Source organism: Ranitomeya imitator, chromosome 2 (genome assembly GCF_032444005.1).
Source record: "Ranitomeya imitator isolate aRanImi1 chromosome 2, aRanImi1.pri, whole genome shotgun sequence".
Lineage (NCBI taxonomy): Eukaryota > Metazoa > Chordata > Amphibia > Anura > Dendrobatidae > Ranitomeya > Ranitomeya imitator.
In genome coordinates, this window is record NC_091283.1 from 48,727,858 (window position 1) to 48,745,113 (window position 17,256).

At 46.7% G+C, this 17,256-nt stretch overlaps 1 protein-coding gene across 4 annotated transcripts in view; it reads left to right on the forward strand.

Annotated features, from left to right (window-relative positions):
- The window catches only part of LOC138661766 (cytochrome P450 2C23-like), a 137,096-nt gene that overhangs the window by 77,506 nt on the left and 42,334 nt on the right, over positions 1-17,256 (forward strand). For 2 of the 4 annotated variants that reach the window (XM_069746664.1, XM_069746666.1), the window contains exons 4-6: positions 449-609; positions 1,285-1,461; positions 3,511-3,652. In XM_069746664.1, the coding sequence (XP_069602765.1) occupies positions 449-609; positions 1,285-1,461; positions 3,511-3,652 (480 nt within the window). The remainder of the gene's footprint in view (positions 1-448; positions 610-1,284; positions 1,462-3,510; positions 3,653-17,256) is intronic. The other 2 variants (XM_069746667.1, XM_069746668.1) reach the window with 1 other exon arrangement.

A 17,256-nucleotide genomic window follows, 5' to 3' on the forward strand; every position in this document is an offset into this window, starting at 1 on the left:
TAGGTGAGATTGTTCTGATTCATAGAGCTGTGTGAACACAATTGTCGACAAACAATTCTGTGCACACATAGGTCTGTAAAGCAGGACTATATCACCCAGGGGTCAAACTTTTTTGAAACTTCTGGATAGTTGAGAACCCTGGCCCCCAGGAATATGAAAGGTTTCACCGGGAAAACAAAAAATTAGTTACGATATGTTGAAATATACTATTATCGAGCCTTCTTTTTCTCTGTGTCTACAATTAAGAGACTGTTCGAATACACACTGCAGTATTAGCTCAATGTCTGATCCACTGATGGGTAGAGATAACTTTACCATGAGCTCACATTACACAATAGACTATATATTTGCAGTCCTTCTGTGTAATTTTTGCTATTAACCATATTTTCTTATTATATGTATTGCATTGCATAGTAATAACTGACCACATGGTTATATTTCCCTACAGACTCCCCAATTAATCCAGTACATATAATGCGACTTGCTGTTTCCAATGTCATTTGCTCCGTTGTATTTGGCGAAAGATTTGACTACGACGACAAAAAATTCTTAACCCTCATTTTACTTTTTAATGAAGTTACAGAGCTGTTCAACAGCACTTCAGGACAGGTAAATAATTGTATGCTATCAACTACAACCAAACTCTATGTTGTCCTATTCTGCAGTCATATTACATTCTGTCAGACGTCCATATCGGTAGCTGACAAAAAATAGGGGACAACTAACAGGGATCATGGTGCCAGATTCAACAAGACTGGCATTTTTTACACGGATCTTGATGATGAGACCGAGTGGAGTCCAAGGTACTTAATTACTTAAGAGAGGCACACCTCTTAATGCATCAAGTGAGGCAGAAGGTTGCATGCACCTCTGTGTCCACCTTGCAACAAAGGTTTTTCCAGATAGAGACCATACTAAGATTTGTGGCATAAGTAATGCTACCATGCAACATATATTGGACGAGACAGGGTTGGCTTGCTCCGTCACACCCCACTTTGAGGTTTGCTGCATTTGTCAGAACTGGGCAAAACTGGTCTTTGTTCAAAAAATTGGGTCTTTTTTAAAGCTTTTTATGCAAGAATTCTGTCATGAAAGTTTTGTTGAATTGAGGCCATGGGCCATTTGAAGTCTGAAATCATGGAGACATGTATAATTTTTAAATGTAGATTCACTGAATCATCAGCAACTTCTTTTAAAGAAGTAGTACATAGAATTTAAATACGACACTGACGTAACAAAATAATAGAAAAATCATGTTTTTCTATCACTTCTTCCCTTAATAAGCTCCTCATCATGTTCCCAAGAATATTGTCCTACATTCCTGGTCCTCATCGGAGGATCATTAAAATTATGAATAATTTGAAACAATTTATTAAGGAGATGACAGAGACACATCGAGCCTCCCTGGATGAAAACTGCCCTCGCGACTTCATTGATTGCTTTCTCATGAAGATGGAAGAGGTGCGTTTCTTGATAATGTTAGATATTTTGACATTTGAAGGTCACATATTGTTTGTACAGAATGTGCACAGAAATTAAAATTCAACTAGCTTTGAAAAACGGCACTGAAATAAATGTGAATGGATTGATTTTCGGAGAATTGACATCTAGTCCAATTTCCTGAAATATGCAGAAGCTCACAACTTCAAATCCAAACATGCAAAGCCACCATTTAACACACTACTGAATGCTTAGAAAGTGGGATAACATCAGATGTGGCTGCACAGGCTTCCCGTTAGTGTCGTTCAGCTATCACACTACTTAATTCAGCCTATCAGGAAGGTTATCACGGTTAGTATAGAATACGGGGGAGGCCAGAAAGCACAATAGCACCTCCTTTTGCCATGGAAAACTGGGTAAGCTTATTGACTTGAGTATAAGCCGGGTATGCATTGTCCCCTCATCCCTGTACTGCTTGCATGCCTCCCCCTTACCTGTCCTGGTATGAATGCCTCCCCATCCCTGTCTGCATGCCTCCCCTGTCCCTGAAATTGTATGCATAAGTCCCTCTTCTCTGTCCTGGTATGAATGCCTCCCCATCCCTGCGCCTGTATGCATACCTCCCCTGTTCCTTCCTTGTATGCATGCCTCCCCCTTCCCTGTCCTGGTATGAATGCCTCCCCATCCCTGTCTGCATACCTTCCCTGTCCCTGAAATTGTATGCTTAAGTCCCTCTTCTCTGTCCTGGTATGAATGCCTCCCCATCCCTGCGCCTGTATGCATGCCTCCCCTGTTCCTTCCCTGTATGCATGCCTCCCCCTTCCCTGTCCTGGTATGTATGCCTCCCCCATTCCATTCCTGTATGCATGCCTCCTTATTCCCTATCCCTGTGTGCATGTTTCCTATTAAAAAAAAATTTCATCATACTCACCTACCAGCGCACCCTGAGTGCTGGCACTGCTGGCAATCTCATTCCGGCCGCCGGCGCCTGCCTGCAGCTCTTCCTGTGCTCAGCGGTCACGTGGTACCACTCATTAAGGTGATGAATATGCCCAACACGCCCATGGGAGTGGAGAAACATCAATATTCATCACCTTAATGAGTGGTACCATGTGACAGCTGAGCACTGTAAGAGCTGTAGACAGGCGCCGGTGGCGGGAACGAGATGCAGTGCCAGCACCAAGGGCATGCAGGTAGGTGAGTATGATGTGTGCGCTGGCTCCTGGAACCCGCTGCTCTGCCGCCCCCCCCTGCCCCCACCGGCTTTTGGTAATGTGACTTGTGTATAGCCCGAGAGGGCTTTTTCTGCACAAAAAAATATGCTGAAAAACTCAGCTTATACATGAGTATATACGGTATATTAAAAGTGTGATATGAGTGGTAATGATGTATAGTGATGGGCCTGTGTTCAGTGTGACTGCGAAGTGATTGATATGTGATAATCTGTAGTAACAGAACCTTATTAAAATCCTTTTTTTATTCTTTACCTACTGTAAAATAGGGCAATATGACACCCCACAGTGATATTTTTCATACTAATAGAAAATATTGCATCCATAGTTTGTGAGTCATAGAAAGTGTGATTCTTGCAACGTAAGATGGAAAAGCCACGATTTTTACATCTTAAAGAAAAATCTCCTTAATATGTGAATTGCCAAAAAATATATATTTTGTATAGATTGTTGTTGTAATAGTCCAATATTAGACTAGTACACATCACTCAAATACAGCAATTAGTTACTTCTGATTGCCATCCGTTTTTGCCCAGGGAGAAAGGTTGAGGTCACTTGGACATTACTAAGGCTTTATAAATCTCAAAATACAGTTCAATACAGTCCTATCAGATGTCACAATTTTATACACATGTTTTCAGGGCAACTAGAGGCTTTTTAGTGTAATGATTCACAGAAAATATATTCACCATGGATCAAACCTTTCTGCAAAATTCTGAAATCCATCATTCCATTTCATTGCTCTTGGTTTGACTCTTATTTCATCTTTAAAGAGCTTAAAGGCTTTTGACAAATTTTCATATTTAAAATAATGGTGAGTTTTATTTATTTTTTGCAGGAAAAAAAGAATCAAGATACAGAATTTTGTGAGGAGAATCTACAGGCAACAATAACAGACTTATTCCTTGCTGGAACAGAAACCACAAGTTTGACTCTGAGATACGGTTTTCTTATACTCATGAAATATCCAGAAATACAAGGTAATAATTTTAATATATTTTTATATAATTTAATAAAGTCCTCTCATAGCACGGTGGGATGAGTAGTGGTAGCTGGGGTTGAGCGAAACGGATCGTTCATTTTCAAAAGTCGCCGACTTTTGGCAAAGCCCGACCCGATCCCTGTGTGGGGTCGGCCATGCGGTACGTGACTTTCGCGCCAAAGTCGCGTTTCAATGACGCTAAAAGCGCCATTTTTCAGCCAATGAAGGTGGAGGCAGAGTGTGGGCAGCGTGATGACATAGGTCCTGGTCCCCACCATCTTAGAGAAGGGCATTGCAGTGATTGGCTTGCTGTCTGCGGCGTCACAGGGGCTATAAAGAGGCGTTCCCGCCGACCGCCATCTTACTGCTGCTGATCTGAGCATAGGGAGAGGTTGCTGCCGCTTCGTCAGAAGCTGGGATAGCGTTAGGCAGGGTCCATTAACCACCAAACCGCTTGTGCTGTAGCGATTTCCACTGTCCAACACCAGCTTTTGTTTGCAGGAACAGTGGAAGCTACATTTTTTTTTCCTCAGCGCTGTAGCTCATTGGGCTGCCCTAGAAGGCTCCCTGATAGCTGCATTGCTGTGTGTACGCCGCTGTGCAAACCAACTGCTTTTTTCAAAGCACAAATCCTGTTGTTCCTTCCTTTCTGCACAGCTATCTTTTTTGTTTGTCCACACTTTTTATTTAATTTGTGCATCAGTCCACTCCTTATTGCTGCCTGGCATACCTGGCTGAGATTACTGCAGGGAGATAGTAATTGTAGGACAGTCCCTTTTTTTTTTTTTTTTAATTCTCCCTAAAAAAATAAGTTGTGGGAGATTAAGATTGTCATTTCTGCTAGAGTGCCATCCCTGTGTGTGCCATCTCTCTTAAATAGTGGGCCATAGAAAGCCTATTTATTTATTTTTTTTATTGTGTTTATAAATTCTCCCTGACCAAAAAAAACAGTGGTAGATTAATATTGGCTTTTCTGCTTGTGTGCCAGTCCTGAGTGTGCCATCTCTCTCAAATACTGGGCCATAGAAAGCCTATTAATTTTTTTTTTTTAATTTGGTTTCTAATTTCTCCCTGAAAAAATAAAAAAACAGTGGGAGATTAATATTGGCCTTTCTGCTTGTGTGCCAGTCCTGACTCCTGAGTGTGCCATCTCTCTCAAATAGTGGGCCATAGAAAGCCTATTTATTTATTTTTTTAATTTGGTTTCTAATTTCTCCCTGAAAAAATAAAAAAAAAACAGTGGGAGATTAATATTGGCCTTTCTGCTTAGGTGCCAGTCCTGACTCCTGAGTGTGCCATCTCTCTCAAATAGTGGGCCATAGAAAGCCTATTTATTTTTTTGTTTTAAAAATTTGGTTTCTAAATTCTCCCTGAAAAAATAAAAATGACAGTGGGAGATTAATATTGGCCTTTCTGCTTGTGTGCCAGTCCTGACTCCTGAGTGTGCCATCTCTCTCAAATAGTGGGCCATAGAAAGCCTATTTATTTATTTTTTTATTGGGTTTATAACTTCTCCCTGACCAAAAAAAACAGTGGGAGATTAATTTTGGCCTTTGGGCTTGTGTGCCAGTCCTGAGTGTGCCATCTCTCTCAAATAGTGGGCCATAGAAAGCCTATTTATTTTTTTATTTTAAATATTTGGTTTCTAAATTCTCCCTGAAAAAATAAAAAAAACAGTGGGAGATTAATATTGGCCTTTCTGCTTGTGTGCCAGTCCTGACTCCTGAGTGTGCCATCTCTCTCAAATAGTGGGCCATAGAAAGCCTATTTATTTTTTTACTTTAAAATTTGATTTCTAAATTCTCCCTGAAAAAATAAAAAAACAGTGGGAGATTAATATTGGCCTTTCTGCTTGTATGCCAGTCCTGAGTGTGCCATCTCTCTCAAATAGTGGGCCATAGAAAGCCTATTTATTTATTTTTTTTATTGGGTTAATAAATTCTCCCTGACCCAAAAAACAGTGGGAGATTAATATTGGCCTTTGGGCTTGTGTGCCAGTCCTGAGTGTGCCATCTCTCTCAAATAGTGGGCCATAGAAAGCCTATTTATTTTTTTATTTTAAATATTTGGTTTCTAAATTCTCCCTGAAAAAATAAAAAAACAGTGGGAGATTAATATTGGCCTTTGTGCTTGTGTGCCAGTCCTGAGTGTGCCATCTCTCTCAAATAGTGGGCCATAGAAAGCCTATTATTTTTTTTTTTAATTTGGTTTCTAATTTCTCCCTGAAAAAATAAAAAAAACAGTGGGAGATTAATATTGGCCTTTCTGCTTGTGTGCCAGTCCTGACTCCTGAGTGTGCCATCTCTCTCAAATAGTGGGCCATAGAAAGCCTATTTATTTTTTTACTTTAAAATTTGGTTTCTAAATTCTCCCTGAAAAAATAAAAAAACAGTGGGAGATTAATATTGGCCTTTCTGCTTGTGTGCCAGTCCTGACTCCTGAGTGTGCCATCTCTCTCAAATAGTGGGCCATAGAAAGCCTATTTATTTATTTTTTTATTGGGTTTATAAATTCTCCCTGACCAAAAAAAACAGTGGGAGATTAATATTGGCCTTTCTGCTTGTGTGCCAGTCCTGACTCCTGAGTGTGCCATCTCTCTCAAATAGTGGGCCATAGAAAGCCTATTTATATTTTTACTTTAAAATTTGGTTTCTAAATTCTCCCTGAAAAAATAAAAAAACAGTGGGAGATTAATATTGGCCTTTCTGTTTGTGTGCCAGTCCTGACTCCTGAGTTTGCCATCTCTCTCAAATAGTGGGCCATAGAAAGCCTATTTATTTATTTTTTTATTGGGTTTATAAATTCTCCCTGACCAAAAAAACCAGTGGGAGATTAATATTGGCCTTTGGGCTTGTGTGCCAGTCCCGAGTGTGCCATCTCTCTCAAATAGTGGGCCATAGAAAGCCTATTTATTTTTTTATTTTAAATATTTGGTTTCTAAATTCTCCCTGAAAAAATAAAAAAACAGTGGGAGATTAATATTGGCCTTTCTGCTTGTGTGCCAGTCCTGACTCCTGAGTGTGCCATCTCTCTCAAATAGTGGGCCATAGAAAGCCTATTTATTTTTTTAATTTAAAAATTTGGTTTCCAAATTCTCCCTGAAAAAAATAAAAAAAAACAGTGGGAGATTAATATTGGCCTTTCTGCTTGTGTGCCAGTCCTGACTCCTGAGTGTGCCATCTCTCTCAAATAGTGGGCCATAGAAAGCCTATTTATTTTTTTATTTTAAAAATTTGGTTTCTAAATTTTCCCTGAAAAAATAAAAAACACAGTGTTAGGGGTCGAGTTCCCACTTCTGCACAGGGGGAATCTCGAGCCACCTCCGCTGCGGTCTCCCATTCTTGTCCAGCCGCAGTGGAGTCTGCTCAGCAAGGACGTCGGTCCCAGCGTCTTGCTCATTCTCACTCTGTTCTGAGAGATACTGCTGCTTCTCCAGTCTCTGCTATTAAAGTCTGTGCTGGTCAGCAGCGAGCAGACTTCTCTGGGACTAAGTCCTTGTCTGCACGTACTGAGCATGCCCAGCGTAAGGTCTCCCGTTGGAGATCGAGGGTCATGTGCTCAGGCTCTGCAGCACATTCCATTGGTCCTCTTGGCAGGTCCTAGAAGGGCAAAAGTGCTGTGGCCACTTCCTGTGCTGCTGCTATATAAACTGCGCATGACCGCACGGCCATGCGCTAGTATTGTCTTACAATTGCTTATGTGTGTGTGTTGTGAGTGCAAGTCGTCCTTGGAAACCCCTACCCTATTGAATGTCTGTTCGCGGAAGGTGTATGGCTGCTATCTAGCGCCCGACTTAGCCTACAGCACTAAACACACATCACAGCGTCCTGTAGCTGTGCCTGCCAGTACGGCGCCGTGCGCCTGCCTTGCGCTTTCCATACCCGAGTCTGGGTGGTTAGTGGCGTCCGTTAGTGCGGCATCGCTCGCACTCTTGTGCACATATATTTCTTAAGGTTTTCTACACACCCAGTTGCGGTGTTACGCCAGCAAGGGTCTAATCGGGCTCCAATCCCTTCTGGGGTTAAGTCCGCTGACCACTTGCTCGCGCACTAGTGCGGTACTGCGGTCCTGTGAATTAACAGGATCGCTTTCTTCACGCTGGGTGAGGTTTAACCCACGCGTGTATACTTTAGTGTACCGCCATATTGTCTGCAAATTGCTAGCAGCAGGTTCTCACCTGCACGGTGGACCCCGGACTGCGAACGCACCTTTATCATCTGTCTTGGTGCGTTCCGCCAGTCCTAACAGAATACTAGCACCAGGGTCTGGCTAGTAAAATGGCGGACGACCAGCGTTTACAGCGGTACATCCAGCAGCTGGAGGGAAGGTTGGCGGCTCTTGAGCGTTCAACCTCAGCTGTGGATGTTACTGCTGTCGCTGTTCAGGCTGCAAGTGTGGCTGCAGCTACCTTGTCCACTGCCGCTCCTGTACCGACGCTATCTCGCCTCCCGCTACCAGAGAGATTTTCTGGTGACAGTAAGTCCTGTAGGGGTTTCGTGAGTCAGTGCTCAATACATCTCGAGCTTCTGGCCTCTCGTTTCCCTACAGAGCGGGCTAAGGTGGGCTTTGTAATTTCCTTATTGTCGGACAGGGCGTTGCAGTGGGCTACGCCGCTGTGGGAGCGTGGCGATCATGTGGTGCAGAGTGCTCCGTTATTCTTGAGTACTCTGAAACAGGTCTTTCTAGGACCTCGCGTCACCCATGACACGGCGCTCCAACTGTTGGCACTGACTCAGGGCTCATCCTTGGTCAGCCTTTTTGCCGTTCATTTCCGCACTCTGGCATCTGAGCTGGAGTGGTCGGATAAAGCCCTTATCCCTATATTTTGGAGGGGGCTGGCTGACCACGTTAAGGATGCTCTGGCCACTAGGGAGATTCCCGCCACACTGGAGGAGTTAATAGCAGTATCTACTCGCATTGACCTCCGTTTTCACGAGCGGAGGTTAGAGCGAGCCCAGTGTAGGCAGAGGTTTCGGCTGGCTCCCACCTTCGCCAAACCTTTGGAATTTCCAGTCCAGGCTCCTGAGTTCCAGGAACCTAAGGTGGTGTCACGAGCGGGATCTAAGTCCCAGACCGCTCGTGCACTCCAGGGTTGCCAAGTTTGCCAACAGTCAGGACATCTTGCCACCAGATGTCATCAGCGGTCGAGGAAATGTCAGCGTCTAGTGGTAGTAGGTGGAGGTGCACTAGACACTGCGACGTTTGCCTCCAAATTGTCCTTCAAGGGGACAATTACCTTTGGCTCATCCTCCCACTCGGTAGACCTTTGCGTGGATTCTGGGGCGGAGGGCAATTTTATGTCTTCTGCCTTCGCCCAACGTCACGCAATACCCCTGGTTATGCTATCTCAACCAGTAACGGTACGAGTGGTGAATGGGTCGACACTCCCCGCACAGATAACACATCAGACCATCCCTGTTACTCTGTCCCTGTCGCCATCCCATCAGGAGATTATTTCTCTGCTCGTCATTCCTGAGGGTATTGATGAGGTCCTGTTGGGGATACCTTGGCTACGGTACCACTCTCCTCACATCGAGTGGTCCTCAGGCAGAATTCTGGGATGGGGTGAATCATGTGGCGGTAGGTGTCACCGAGAGTGCGTTCAGGTTGCTACTACTGAGGTACCCGCAGATCTATCCTCTCTCCCCAAGCAATATTGGTCTTACGCAGACGTGTTCTCCAAGAAGGCGGCGGAGACCCTTCCGCCCCATCGCCCCTATGACTGTCCTATCGATTTCTTGCCTGGTGCGGAGCCTCCCCGGGGTCGAGTTTATCCATTATCTCTCCCGGAGACAGAGGCCATGTCTCAGTACATTCAAGAGAATCTGGCAAGAGGGTTTATTAGGAAGTCAGTGTCACCTGCTGGGGCAGGGTTCTTCTTCGTCCAGAAGAAGAATGGGGAGCTACGTCCATGCATAGACTACAGGGGTCTTAACGCTATCACCGTTAAGAACAAGTATCCCTTGCCCTTGATATCTGAGCTCTTCGATAGGCTTCGGGGAGCAAGGGTATTTACTAAATTAGATCTGCGGGGTGCTTACAACCTGATTCGCATCCGTGAGGGGGACGAATGGAAAACGGCGTTTAACACCAGAGATGGGCACTATGAGTATCTGGTGATGCCCTTCGGGCTCTGTAATGCCCCAGCCGTTTTTCAAGACTTTGTCAACGACATCTTCCGGGATATGCTTTCCACCTCAGTTGTAGTCTATCTGGATGATATTCTCATCTTTTCTCCAGATATTGACTCCCACCGGAGAGATGTTGGCAGAGTCTTCGACCTCCTACGGGCAAACTCTCTTTACGCTAAGTTGGAGAAGTGTATGTTTGAGCAGGAGTCTTTGCCGTTCCTGGGCTATATCATCTCCGCCCAGGGATTGGCTATGGATCCTGCCAAACTACAGGCTGTGATGGACTGGCAAGAGCCCCATTCTCTTAAAGCGGTGCAGCGCTTTATGGGGTTCATTAACTATTACCGCCAGTTCATTCCCCACTTCTCAACTCTGGTAGCTCCCTTGGTAGCCCTCACCAAGAAGGGAGCGAATCCTAAATTGTGGTCGGAAGAGGTCTCCAAGGCCTTCACTTCTATTAAGTCCCACTTTGCTAGCGCTCCCATCTTACATCGTCCTGATGTGGATAAGCCATTCCTAATGGAGGTGGATGCCTCGTCCGTTGGTGCTGGAGCAGTCCTCTACCAGAAGGATGCTCAAGGTCGGAAGCATCCATGTTTCTTCTTCTCTAAGACTTTCTCGCCAGCGGAGAGAAACTACTCCATCGGGGATAGGGAGCTGCTAGCAATGAAGTTGGCCTTTTCAGAGTGGAGACATCTTCTGGAAGGTGCGCGGTTTCCCTTCCAGGTTTACACTGACCACAAAAATTTGGTCTACTTACAGACAGCCCAGCGGCTAAATTCTCGCCAAGCCAGATGGTCCTTGTTCTTTTCCCGGTTCCACTTTTCTCTTCATTTTCTCGCCGGGGAGAAGAATATTCGTGCTGATGCTCTCTCTCGCTCCCTTATGTCAACTGAAGAGGAGGAAGAGGAGCCTCGGCTTATTGTTCCCTCTGAGAGCCTGAGAACCGTAGCACCGGTTTCGCTTGAGTCTGTGCCTCCGGGCAAGACTTTTGTGCCCATTAATTTGCGACCGGAGGTTCTCTCTTAGGCTCATTCGTCCAGAGTGGGTGGACACTTTGGAACAAAGAGGACATCTGAGCTACTGGCGAGGACGTACTGGTGGCCGCATATGGTCCGGGATGTCAGGGATTATATTCTGGCGTGTGTCTCCTGTGCCAAAAATAAATCTCCGCGTCAAAGGCCAGCTGGGTTGCTCTATCCTTTGCCGGTGGCAGATAGGCCCTGGGAGATGGTCGGGATGGATTTTGTCGTGGGTTTGCCCAAGTCTCGTGGCTGTACCATCATTTGGGTCATCACCGATCATTTCTCGAAAATGGTGCATTTGGTGCCGCTACCACGGTTACCTTCTGCCCGGGCCTTGGCTGCGTTGTTCATTAAGCACATCTTCCGCCTACATGGTATGCCTGACAAAATTGTCAGTGACCGGGGTCCCCAGTTTGCGTCTCGGTTCTGGAGAGAGCTGTGTCGTCTTCTCAGTATTGAGTTGAATCTCTCTTCCGCTTATCATCCCGAGACGAATGGGTTGGTAGAGAGGGCCAACCAGACCTTGGTCACATACCTGCGACATTTTGTTTCAGCCAGGCAGGATGACTGGGCATCCTTGCTATCATGGGCAGAGTTTGCGCTGAACAACGCCGTAGCCGACTCCACTGGACAAACCCCATTCCTCCTCAACTATGGTCAGCATCCACGGGTACCTGTGCCTATGCCCGTGTCTTCCGCAGACTCCAGGGTGGCAGACTGGGCTGTGGAGGCACGGGATATTTGTGATCGCACTCAGTATGCCATTCGGGCCTCTAAGGAGAGAATGAGGTCCTCCGCCGATGCTCATCGGCGCCCCGCCCCGTCCTTTGCTCCTGGCGACTTGGTGTGGCTCTCCGCCCGTAACATCAGGCTGCGAGTTGAGTCCACTAAATTTGCTCCTCGCTACTTGGGTCCCTTCAAGGTCCTCGAACAGGTTAATCCTGTGGTCTACCGTCTGGCCCTTCCTCCACGCCTTGGTATCACCGACACCTTTCATGTGTCCCTCCTTAAGCCCGTATACATGTCTCGGTTTTCTGAGTCTTCTGCCGGGACATCGGGTTCGTCTACGGACGATTTCGAGGTGAACGCTATCTTGGGGTGCAAGGTGGTACGGGGCAAAAAATTTTTCTGGTTGGACTGGAAGGGTTACGGCCCTGAGGATAGGTTCTGGGAGCCCGCTGAGCACATTCGGGCTCCGCAGCTCATTGCTGCCTTCGAACGTAGCGAGGCCCAAGGAGGGGGGGGCCCTAGGAGGGGGGGTGATGTTAGGGGTCGAGTTCCCACTTCTGCACAGGGGGAATCTCGAGCCACCTCCGCTGCGGTCTCCCATTCTTGTCCAGCCCCAGTGGAGTCTGCTCAGCAAGGACGTCGGTCCCAGCGTCTTGCTCATTCTCACTCTGTTCTGAGAGATACTGCTGCTTCTCCAGTCTCTGCTATTAAAGTCTGTGCTGGTCAGCAGCGAGCAGACTCCTCTGGGACTAAGTCCTTGTCTGCACGTACTGAGCATGCCCAGCGTAAGGTCTCCCGTTGGAGATCGAGGGTCATGTGCTCAGGCTCTGCAGCACATTCCATTGGTCCTCTTGGCAGGTACTAGAAGGGCAAAAGTGCTGTGGCCACTTCCTGTGCTGCTGCTATATAAACTGCGCATGACTGCACGGCCATGCGCTAGTATTGTCTTACAATTGCTTATGTGTGTGTGTTGTGAGTGCAAGTCGTCCTTGGAAACCCCTACCCTATTGAATGTCTGTTCGCGGAAGGTGTATGGCTGCTATCTAGCGCCCGACTTAGCCTACAGCACTAAACACACATCACAGCGTCCTGTAGCTGTGCCTGCCAGTACGGCGCCGTGCGCCTGCCTTGCGCTTTCCATACCCGAGTCTGGGTGGTTAGTGGCGTCCGTTAGTGCGGCATCGCTCGCACTCTTGTGCACATATATTTCTTAAGGTTTTCTACACACCCAGTTGCGGTGTTACGCCAGCAAGGGTCTAATCGGGCTCCAATCCCTTCTGGGGTTAAGTCCGCTGACCACTTGCTCGCGCACTAGTGCGGTACTGCGGTCCTGTGAATTAACAGGATCGCTTTCTTCACGCTGGGTGAGGTTTAACCCACGCGTGTATACTTTAGTGTACCGCCATATTGTCTGCAAATTGCTAGCAGCAGGTTCTCACCTGCACTGTGGACCCCGGACTGCGAACGCACCTTTATCATCTGTCTTGGTGCGTTCCGCCAGTCCTAACACACAGTGGGAGATTAATATTGGCCTTTATGCTTGTGTGCCAGTCCTGACTCCTGAGTGTGCCATCTCTCTCAAATAGTGGGCCATAGAAAGCCTATTTATTTTTTTGTTTTAAAAATTTGGTTTCTAAATTCTGCCTGAAAAAATAAAAAAACAGTGGGAGATTAATATTGGCCTTTCTGCTTGTGTGCCAGTCCTGACTCCTGAGTGTGCCATCTATCTCAAATAGTGGGCCATAGAAAGCCTATTTATTTTTTTACTTTAAAATTTGGTTTCTAAATTCTCCCTGAAAAAATAAAAAAACAGTGGGAGATTAATATTGGCCTTTCTGCTTGTGTGCCAGTCCTGACTCCTGAGTGTGCCATCTCTCTCAAATAGTGGGCCATAGAAAGCCTATTTATTTTTTTACTTTAAAAATGTGGTTTCTAAATTCTCCGTGAAAAAATAAAAAAACAGTGGGAGATTAATATTGGCCTTTCTGCTTGTGTGCCAGTCCTGACTCCTGAATGTGCCATCTCTCTCAAATAGTGGGCCATAGAAAGCCTATTTATTTTTTTACTTTAAAAATTTGGTTTCTAAATTCTCCCTGAAAAAATAAAAAAACAGTGGGAGATTAATATTGGCCTTTCTGCTTGTGTGCCAGTCCTGACTCCTGAGTGTGCCATCTCTCTCAAATAGTGGGCCATAGAAAGCCTAGTGTTTTTTTTTATTGGGTTTATAAATTCTCCCTGACAAAAAAAAAAAACAGTGGGAGATTAATATTGGCCTTTGTGCTTCTGTGCCAGTCGTGTGTGCCATCTCTCAGAAATAGTGGGCCACAGAAAGCCTAGTGCCTGCTTTGGGTTATTAAATTCTCCCTGAAAAAAAAAGAAACAGTGTGAGATTAATATTGACATTTGTGCTTGAGTGACAGTCCTGCGTGTGTGGCATCTCTCTCATTTGGTGCCACAGAAAACAGAGTGTGTAACATCGTGCCTGATTTTCCTTGCGGTCTCACCCACCTATAAAGGGATATCTAAATCATACAGAAGTTAGAGTTCACCTTGTAAGTTGTTTGACAGTAACAAATACCGTTACTTTGGTGACATTTTTAAAACAATGAGGAAGTCTGGTGGAAGAGGTCGTGGCCGTGGGCGTTCATTGCCAGCTGGTAGTGGTAGTACTAGTGGAGCATCAGATGGTCGTGGGAAAAACAATATAGGACCTAAGTCTCGAGCTGTGGAGCCAGGTTCGTCGTCTGGCTACACAAGGCCTTGAACGCTCCCTTTTTTGGGAGTAGGAAAACCGCTTTTAAAGCCGGAGCAGCAAGAGCAAGTTTTGGCTTACCTTGCTGACTCAGCCTCCAGCTCTTTTGCCTCCTCTTCTGAAACTGGTAAATGTAAAAACAGCGCGTCGTTAGTGGATGTTCACGGTCAGGGACAAGTCGCTTCCTTGTCCTCTTCAGCAAAAAAAACCACAGAGAAGGATGCAGCAGGCGACACAACGGGTTACTCCATGGAGCTCTTTACACATACCGTCCCTGGCTTAGAAAGTGAAACAGTTAACAGGCCATGCCCATTACAAGTTGAATCTGACATGGAGTGCACTGATGCACAGCCACAGCCAGACTACTATGCTGTTCCTTTGACTCAGACCACAACATTGCCCTTGCAGGGTACTGATCTACTGAAGTTGCACACGAGATAGAAGAGGAGGTTATAGATGACCCAGTTGTTGACCCCGATTGGCAGCCATTGGGGGAACAGGAACAGGGTGCAGGCGGCAGTAGTTCTGAAGCAGAGGAGGAGGGGCCGCAGCAGGCATCAACATTGCAACAGGTTCCATCTGCCGGGCCCGTATCTGGCCCAAAACACGTGGCAAAGCCAAAACCTGTTGGAGGACAGCGTGGCCATCCGGTTAAAGCTCAGTCTGCAATGCCTGAAAAGGTATCCGATGCTAGAAAGAGTGCAGTCTGGCATATTTTTAAACAACATCCAATTGATCAGCGCAAAGTCATCTGTCAAAAATGTTCAACTACCTTAAGCAGAGGTCAGAATCTGAAAAGTCTAAATACAAGTTGCATGCATAGACATTTAACCACCATGCATTTGCAAGCCTGGACTAACTACCAAACGTCCCTTAAGGTTGTAGCACCCTCGGCCAATGAAGCTAGTCATCAACGCAACATCCCTTCCATCACTGTAAGGCCACCATTTTCCGCACCACCTGCAGTATCTGTGCAGGTTTCTTTGCCAGGCCAAAGCAGTCAGGGTCAAGGAATCACCAGTTTCGTAGTAGGAAACACTGCATCTAGGCCACCGGCGGCAACAATACCGTCTCCAACCGTCTCTCAGTCTGCCATGTCCACCGGCACCCCCGCTAGTTCCACGATCTCCAGCTCTCCAGTCCAGCTCACCCTACATGAGACTCTGGTTAGAAAAAGGAAGTACTTAGCCTCGCATCCGCGTACACAGGGTTTGAACGCCCACATAGCTAGACTAATCTCGTTAGAGATGATGCCCTACCGGTTAGTTGAAAGCGAAGCTTTCAAAGCCCTGATGGACTGCGCTGTACCACGCTACGAGCTACCCAGTCGACACTTCTTTTCGAGAAAAGCCATCCCAGCCCTCCACCAGCATGTTAAAGAGCGCATCGTCCATGCACTCAGGCAGTACAAAGTTGCACCTGACAACAGATGCATGGATAAGTAGGCATGGGCAGGGACGGTACGTGTCCATCACGGCACACTGGGTGAATGTGGTGGATGCAGGGTCCACAGGGGACAGCAATTTTGGGACAGTTCTGCCTAGCCCACGGTCTAGGAAACAGTTGGCTGTAGCCGTTCGCACCCCCTCCTCCTCCTCCTCGTCCTCCTGCAGAAGCGAGAGCTCGTCCACAGACCGCAGTCACCAAACCACTCCATCCGCAGCTGCCACTGTTGCACACCAGTTGTCCCATTATGGGGCAGCTACTGGCAAGCGTCAGCAGGCTGTATTGGCTATGAAGTGTTTGGGCGACAACAGACACACTGCGGAAGTTCTGTCCAAGTTCTTGCAGAAAGAAACGCAGTCGTGGCTGGGCACTGTAGATCTTGAGGCAGGCAAGGTAGTGAGTGATAACGGAAGGAATTTCATGGCTGCCATCTCCCTTTCCCAACTGAAACACATTCCTTGCCTGGCTCACACCTTAAACCTGGTGGTGCAGTGCTTCCTGAAAAGTTATCCGGGGTTATCCGACCTGCTCCTCAAAGTGCGCGGACTTTGCTCGCATATCCACCGTTCGACCGTACACTCCAGCTGTATGCAGACCTATCAGCGTTCTTTGAACCTTCCCCAGCATCGCCTAATCATAGACGTTGCAACAAGGTGGAACTCAACACTGCACATGCTTCAGAGACTGTGCGAACAGAGGCGTGCTGTTATGTATTTATGGGAGGATACACATACACGGGCAGGCAGTAGGATGGCAGACATGGAATTGTCAGGTGTGCAGTGGTCGAAGATACAAGACATGTGTCAAGTCCTTCAGTGTTTTGAGGAATGCACACGGCTGGTTAGTGCAGACAACGCCATAATAAGCATGAGCATCCCCCTAATGCATCTGCTGATGCAAAGTTTGACGCACATAAAGGAGCAGGCGTCTGCAGCAGAGGAAGAGGAAAGCCTTGATGACAGTCAGCCATTGTCTGGTCAGGGCAGTGTACAGGACGAGGTAGCGGGCGAACAGGAGGAGGAAGAGGACGAGGAGGATGATGGGGATGAGTATTTTTTTAATGAGGAAGCTTTGCCGGGGCCACTGGAAATTGGTGGCGTGGCAAGGCCGGGCTCTGGTTTTTAGACTTGCCTGACACTGCCCCTCAACCCAGCACAACCGCAGATTTGACAACTGGAACTTTGGGCCACATGGCGGATTATGCCTTACGTATCCTCAAAAGGGACACACGCATTACTAAAATGATGAACGATGACGATTACAGGTTGACCTGCCTCCTTGATCCTCGCTATAAAGGCAAATTGCAAAATATTATGCCACATGAGAACTTGGAACTAATATTAGCAACCAAACAATCAACTCTTGTTGACCGTTTGCTTCAGGCATTGCCAGCACACAGCGCCCGTGATCGTTCTCACACGAGCTGCAGGGGGCAGCAGACCAGAGGTGTTAGAGGTGCACAAATCAGAAGTGGCGTTGGACAGAGGGGTTTTCTGACCAGGTTGTGGAGTGATTTTGC